The 8,372-nt window shown below is 37.2% G+C and overlaps 1 protein-coding gene across 1 annotated transcript; it reads left to right on the top strand.

Moving 5' to 3' along the window:
- Positions 1–3,451: 3,451 nt before the first annotated feature.
- LOC306842558 (uncharacterized protein) lies at positions 3,452–5,235 on the top strand. The gene has a single exon (XM_079373498.1). It carries the CDS (start codon positions 3,507–3,509, stop codon positions 4,614–4,616), a length of 1,110 nt encoding a protein of 369 aa, XP_079229624.1. The 5' UTR covers positions 3,452–3,506; the 3' UTR covers positions 4,617–5,235.
- The last annotated feature ends 3,137 nt before the right edge of the window (positions 5,236–8,372 follow it).

The raw sequence follows: 8,372 nt of genomic DNA on the forward strand, positions 1-8,372 counted from the left end.
GAAATAGCCTACATAAAAGACAACATATCAGTTTCCAGAGTACCGCCATATTTAAGTTTTGACAAACACCAAAACGAGGCTTGTAGGTGTCAAGTGTGGTGTGTTTTGGACAAAACTTATCGATTGTTCAGCTGACAAAACATATTACAAAAGACTTTCAGTAAACAAAAACTTTTACTGTGCATACCATTGAGAATAGTGTAAAGTCTATCCCTCACAGCCTTATTTTCATCAGCATAAAATTCAGTCTGGAATCTAAGGTCTATTTGGCCTACTGTGTTTAAAGATAAGGAGTAAGCTAACTGCTATGGGCAGGGACAGATATGGAACTCTACTTTTTCTTGTTCATTCCAGCCTAAGGCTAGATCTGACAGCTAAATGAACAAATTGAGCTTGTGGTCACATACAGGAAAAGCCACACCAATGAACACAGTAATTTGAAAAGGTTATAGATTGAGAATACTGATAAAAAGCCACCAGATGGCGTAATTTATTGAAAGCCTGGAGTGACTGGCCAGTGCTTTCATAACAGTGCAGGTGATGATAATACAGAGACAAAGTGGTGAATGCTGAGATTAAGCAAACTGTGTATTATTATTTATACTCAAAACATGACATAAAATGTTCAAATATGTTCATCTGGTGTCTGCCTATATTGTTTTTATTTAATTTAAGTTTGTGTGTGTTTTCTGTGAGTAGGCCTACTTTGTTCAGTTTTGTTCATTACCTGCTCATCTGGTACAAATGTACAGTATTACATACATACAAGGATTCCTACAAACACAAATGTTTGTATGAATCCTTGTGTGTACATAATACATTAAACAAAAATAAAAGAGGCAAAAATATTTGTTGGTCTGATGCATAAAGAGACAATAGAATAGAATAGAACCAACGTTCAAAAGCTGAAGAGTCAGTGGTCTAAGAATTGCATAATAAAATGTTTGGATGAAAATATATATGTGTATACAGTACGTTTAAGGCACGTTTATAGCTCCTCTTGAACCTTCTTGTCTTGATCATAAGCCAGTATATGTGCGGTACAGTGTGTGCATGTTCTTTGAGAGTGTATATATTACAAACTATGTTTGTTTATTATATGAAACATGCTTTTGTGTGTCTGAGCAAACCCCATTTAACCCCATATTGTCCCATTGGGCCTTTTTCTATAATTAAGTAGCTTTGTAAGTAGTTTTGGATAAAAAAAAGGCTTGGTAAACAACAACTGTCCAAATAGAATGAAAGATTTTTTTCGGAAAACCCTATAAAAGAGTATGCAATATATTCACATTTGACACAAATTGATTGAAAAGACAGAACGAGACACTGTGAATGATTTGCAAACCTCTGTGAATAATTTGACTTTCTCTGCACCAATAGCCCAGATCAAAACTCCAATTACATTGTTTGTGGAAAAATTGTTGGCCCTGGTTTTATTTATTGTGTGTAGTTATAAACCTTGCCAGTCTGTTTCACAGGGTTTTTTGTTTGTTTTTATCCTTCAGATAGGAACATGATGAATAAAACAAAGCGTAAGGAATTTTAACACATGTTCCTAACGGTTAAAAATAACAGAAAAATCTGTGTCTACTTATACATACAATCTAAAACCACATTTCTGTCCTTGTTTTGAGTTCTGAAGATAGATTCACTGATGAAAAATTCATGTTGAATGAAGATAACTCAGATAAAATGTTAATTGTTTTAAGAGCTATCAATAATGAAGTATAGTACATGAAAAACAAAGGCAATTCATTTACTGTTATTATACCTTTTGATCAAACACAAATAAAGGCAATGCTTTTGTCAGTTAAAAGCTGAATAAAACACTTTTGAAAGTTTAGACGCTCAAAGAAAATGGCAACATCTCTGTACGTTGAAACCTACATTATTGTAGTGGCATGTTGTCGGTGTGTCTGGATTTTTAGTCTAAAACTTTATGAATCACCATCTTCAGAGGGATAGTACAAACTCAGGAAAACTTTCAAGTTTATCCACAGAAACCTCCAAATGCGTAATGTAATCAAAGGGCAGCTGTGTGCACTTGTAAAGTTGTTATAATCCCTCTCTGTCCTATAAACAGGAAAATACATATAAAGCATCATGCGTGCATTCACAAATAATACAGTTTATTCTAACGTCCTGCCAAGTTTTCCTTTTTTGGATATCACTGCTCTTTCATCTATTGTTAGCAAACTGATGAAAATGTTATGTAAGGAGAAGCTATATACCATTAAAAATGGTACTATACCAGCAGTGGTTGCCAGAACTAAATCATAAACAATTCAGTGCATTACAAGCATTACGTGATGCCATTTTCATGTCATTAAAATCCTCACTAAATCTTTGTAGTTAGTTATTGTAAAATGCATTGATAACACAGACCACATGATGTGCTAAGAAAATGTGCACATTTGTACCTTAGTTATCTCTAAAGGGTGCATATCAGTACACACTAGTAGCCTACCTAAATGGTACATTTTAGTACTTAAAAGGCGCAATTTAGTACCTGTTGAAAGGGTACTGTTACACAGCTCTTGTACCCTTTTTTTAACCTTAGACACACACAATGCTAACATTATAAAATAAAGATATAAACCACAACATAAAACACTCCTGTGCATTGAGGAAAAACTTTTTAAAAGATTTTTAAATAAAATCTAAATAAATTAGATGAGTTGTGCATGGAATTCTAGGATGGCCTACAATTTTTGTCAAGATATTTCTGTGAAAGTGCATATCATCCTGTAAATTAAGATAAAAGGATTAAATATGTAAATTATAAGATAATTTATATTTTTTCACTTCTAACTTGGAACTTTTACTGCAACATTTGAACATTTTATTGTACAGAATTCTACAAAATACCCTCCATTGCGTTACAAACAACCTATTCCCTTACAGATTTATCTGACACAAAAATGCCAAATTAGGCTAAATGGATTTAGTAAATGAATGTCAACTGCGGTGTCCACAGTCTGAGTTACAAAGAAATTAAGTTATTTTCCTTTACATAGCCTGCTTTGTTTTCTTTTCTAGCAACCCAAAGCAACTCCCAGAAAGAGCTCTGTCATGTTTGCTTGTTCTCTCTGTGCGAGCAACTTTCAGCGTTAAGGGTGGACGTGATATTTCAAACATCAGATCAGTGCGTTTATGTATTGGGTGCCCGGAAATTTTTCCAAATAAACACAGCTTGATTCAACTTGGGTGGGCAGACTTATCAACAGACTAATTCTATAAACAAATGAAGGAATAACCGAGCACACCATTGGCTGGCAAGCAGGGGACACGCGGGGAGAGAGAGAGACTCGAGACTTTCGGCAATGAAAATTTAATTAATGTGGGTGGGCTGAGGGAACACAACGAGTGTTTATCATAGACAATTTATTTTCCAGCGCTAAGTCAACATAAAACAGCAAAACGGACAACAATTATTTAACATTTTAGACTCATGAAGCGGACACACCGGTGGCGATCTCCCCAGACTGAGCCTGTCCTCCTAAGTCATGAGTTTATACCACAGCCCTGTGCTACAATCCGGCGTGGCTTCGTCGGCTCTCACGCTCTCGAATTCCTCCCTAATCTATGTTTACGGTGGCGAAGTTGGAGGCATCATTCCCGCTTTGGGATTCGCGTCCAGCCGGCAGGAGCCTCCGCAGAAACCTCCCTACAGCTACATCGCGCTCATCGCAATGGCAATTAAGAACTCATCGGACAAGCGCGCGACGCTGAGCGGCATCTATCAGTTCATCATGGACCGCTTCCCATATTACCATGACAACAAGCAAGGCTGGCAGAACTCGATCCGCCACAACCTTTCGCTGAACGACTGCTTCGTCAAAGTGCCCAGAGAAAAAGGACGACCGGGGAAGGGCAGCTACTGGACGCTGGACACCAAATGCCTGGACATGTTCGAGAACGGAAACTACCGGCGACGCAAGAGAAAGTGCAGGACTCAGGAGACGGGAGAGACTAAAATGGGACATAAAAGAGCCAGAGCGACGACCCTGAACTCGAAACTGCATCAAAGTGCCCTTTTGGAGAAAGAGTTGCCGCTTAAGGACTCAGATATGAGCAAACGGCAACACGAAAAACATCCCGAGAGAGATCTAAACATCCAACCGCAAAATAACGAGCACGCCTCGAGAGCAACGAAAGATTGGTGTTTGGCACCCTCGACCACAGCGGGCGCTAAACCAAGATGCCCGACGCCTGAACAGACCAGCACAGTGTCTCTGAACAATCTCAATGGCACAAACACCGCGCCCTCAAACGCGCAAGAGAAGCCGATAGCCGTGATGAATGACACAGGAAGCGCGCAAACTGGAGATGCCAAATCCAAAGAGACGAACGCTCAGACGCACCCGCGAAAAACAACAGACAAATCAAAGGAGTTTAGCATAGACAGTATTCTGTCAAAAAAGGAGAACCAATTCCAGCGAAGGTGCGGCGTTGCCGGAGGAGCGCCGGGCGCGTGTTTGGAGTCGCGCGGTTACGCACTCTCGTCCTCGCTGCTGTACCCTCGCGGATTCCCGCTCTGCTCCTACCTGTCTCTCACCTGTCCTGACAAAATGCTGAACTTCAGAGAGAAAACAGATGAGAAATTATTCTTTTGACGACTCTTCTATTATGACTTGACGAATCCCAGACTGTAGCAAATAAATTTATGTCTAGAAATTTTCAGTGAATTCAGTAATAGTAACATTCTTATTTTCTAAGTTTTGTTTTTATTATTATTATTAACTGCAAACAAAAACAGTTTTAAACACATCTATCAAGCATTCAGGCTAAAACTTGTATTATTTCTACTACTACTATTATTGTTGTCGTTATGGAATTCAACATGGGTGGCCAGTCTAAAGAACAGTATACTAACAGTAGTTCATTCTAATGATGTGTGTACTATTATCAAGAACGCACTGCTGAGCGCAGATGTCTTTGTAAAATGATAATGTTTATATGAGCATGGGTTTTATATGTTCCTCTCTGCGCTTATGACAGATACTTGACAAACTGCAATGTGCTGTTGTTCTTGTCCTCTCCAATACAACTATATATACATATACACACACACACACACACACACACACACACACACACAAAAACTTGATTTACTGCTTAAAGATATATTTGTGGAAAGAACAGAAAATCAACCGGGTTGTACCTTATGCTTTCAATGTACGATTTATATTGAGTAAGGGAACTCAATTCTTTAAATAAACAGAGAGTAAAACCTTGCTGAAATAAACATCTTCAGTTTCCTACACAAAAAGTCCTGATATACTATATATAAAAATATTGACGCAAACTGAAACTGAAACAACCCCAAAGAAACCATTTTTATGAAGGTGAAATACCAGTAATAGGAACTTAAATTTGTGCTTTCATTAATATGTTTTACTTAACGAACAACTGCTTTTTGGGGCAAGTATATATATATATATATATATATATATATACACTTGTTGCTATGCATAATCCTGAACTGTGAATCTAGTCTACCACATGTATTCCTTGCCACCATATATAGCCATTAGTGTTTTTTGAACTGAAAGGTCTAAGCCTCACTGAGTGCAAATCAGGAATGCTTGTGGAAATAAATAAGCTTCCCCACATTCAAGCAGAGGAACTCACATCCACAAGCATTTCCTGTGTATAGGATTCTTTTGGTCAGAAGTGTAAATAGAGCGTCATCCATCTGAAGGTTTGTAGAGAGAAAGAGACTACATCTCTCAATCTGCTGCCTCCATCTGTCCTCCTCTTCACAGATGGGCTCCTTAGATGGAGCAGTCTGCAGGACTCTGCTGGATCGCAGCCCTGAATTTGCCATCCATGATCATTACCAAACACTGCTATCGCTGAGGTGATCTTTAAGATTATGAAAAGAGGTTCTTTCATACTCAGCAGAATTTCTTGATGACATCACTGTAACTTATATACTGGATGAATTACATGACTTTTAAATATATGCCTTATAGTATGACCTTTACTGATGCCACTTTATAAGTAAGAGGTGCAGGTTGTTTAATGTTTATTTTGCTATTTTACTTTTTCTTACAATAAGCACTGTCAAATGCATACCAAAATAATATCTCTGTTTTTTTTATATTGCTAAAGATAATTGTGCCCTCTAGTGTTAGTTCCAATACTCATCTCAATTAATACACATAGATATTTTAAAGGAATAGTTCAACCAAAAATGAAAATTTGTAATGTACTCACCCTCAGGCCATGATGCAGATGACTGATTTGGAGAAATGTAGCATTTCATCTCTTGTTCACCAATGGATCCTCTGCAGTGAATGGGTGCCGTCAGAATGAGAGTCCAAACAGCTGATAAACGCATCACAATAATCCACAAGTAATGCAAGTAATCCACAAGCTGTGTGTTTGTAATAAACAAATCTATCAAGACATATTTTTAAGTCTGCTCTTTTCCCAATAAAAAGTTGTCTCGTCTGAATCAGGAGAGAAATATGCACAGATCACACACTCTTTTACAAGTAAAAACAGTCCAGAAGAGTTCTAAAGAATGTCTTATGCATTTTGATGTAAGGGGATAGTTTTTTCACTGGAGGAAGAACATAATGGAATCATATGAGTTAAAATGCCTTAATATTCTTCAGCTCCACAAGATGTTAAATCATGGACTGGAGTCGTGTGAATTACTTATGATGCTTTTATCAGCTTTTTGGCACCCATTCACTGCATAAAATCCATGCAATGCGGAGTAAATTTTCAGCAAATTTTCAATCGCTTTTGCGTGAACTTTTCCTTTAAGATACCAGTCTATGTTTTATCAACACATTTTCATTTCCATCTCTGCAAAGATCCAGTTATGTAATACAGACGGATTGCTAAATGTCTAACTGCTGGATATCTGGCTAGACTGGTATTTTTTTTAGATCTTTTGGTAACCACAAAAACACTATCACAGAAGGCAAATGTTGCCTCAACATCTTGAAGTTGATAAACCACAGAGCTGGATGTGAATTTGAATGACAACATTCTCAGTTTGCGTTCTGTCCTTCTCAAGCATTATATTAAAATAAACATGAGAAGAAAGATTATCTTCCTAAGTGTTTAAAGTGTAAAAAATTCACACCCGAGAGCGGATCGCCGCCTCGTTTTCATTTATTTTGATTGGAAATAGAGCACACTTTCTGTGGCTGTAACCACAAGTGCTCTGTGTGAGAGGTGCCAAATGAATGCATATTGACCATCAAGAAGAATTTGATAAACAGCAGTCGCCTAACTAAAAAACAAAAACATATCTCTGTCACACAAACACGCATATATTGTTTTTGGCTGACTTGAGGCAATTACTCACTTCTTTTTTGTTTACTGAAAATGACAAATACCAACATTGAATCAGATCCACAAACAGTTGTTTCAGACCACAAGCAAGTAAAATGTAAAATGCTTCTGACACATTGCCTTGCAATGATTTCAAAATAATTGAAAGGATCATGAAATCAGCCTACCTTTCAGTTTGATATATTTAAGGGTAATACTAAAGTAATACGAAGATTGTATACATTTGTATGATCTTAAACATTATATAAAATTATTTATTTATTAGAATAATAATAATAGAATAATTCTGTCATGGTATGGTGTAACAATATTTAGTTATATATATATATATATATAAAGTGATAAAATAGGAAGAAACATTCATTAATTCAACCACAAGCTGAGAATACAGCTTACTTTTTAATACATTTATATAGACTGCTAATGATTATAATTTTTTTCCAAATAAATTTTACACATTACATTATCTGGTGGTTATCACAACAAACCAATTACCCTGAATCCAGTCATGGAGAGGTCAATGAGCCATAGTTCAAAGCTTGGATCTCATTTGAGACAGAACTGACAAGGCCTGATAGATCAGAAGGGGGTCAAATCAAGAAAGAGAGAAAAGAAGCCATACTGCAGAAACGTCATCACCCTTGTTGCATGTGCAATCACGTCTCCAGGCAGCATTAAATCATACCATTTCAAACCGCCAGCATCAAAAGAGTTTTAATCTGTGTGTTTATTATATATTTTCACTCCTAGCATAAACTAAACTCAGTTGTCCAAATACGCTCTCAACGCTGAGGGAGGGGTGGAGCTCTGATGAAGATTGATGGTCTCTCTGGGAGGAACATTAGCTGCTAATCAAGTTATGTTTCCTGGCGCTCCGTTTTATACATCGCTATTTGCATGCAAAAAGCACAAGATCCATGTTTGCTATCAGGCCTGCTTATGAAACACACTCATACATCCAAGTCAGTGCTGCCCATCGAGACAGCAATGTTAGGAGACACCTTCATGCATTAACTAATCGCTGTTTAATATGAAAAACAGACACTTTCACTACC

The sequence above is a fragment of the Barbus barbus genome (assembly GCF_936440315.1).
Source record: "Barbus barbus genome assembly, chromosome: 23".
NCBI classification, from domain to species: Eukaryota; Metazoa; Chordata; class Actinopteri; order Cypriniformes; family Cyprinidae; genus Barbus; species Barbus barbus.

Coding starts and splice junctions, on each gene's coding strand:
- LOC306842558 (XM_079373498.1), top strand. CDS start 3,507: ATGAGTTTATACCACAGCCCTGTGCTACAATCCGGCGTGGCTTCGTCG.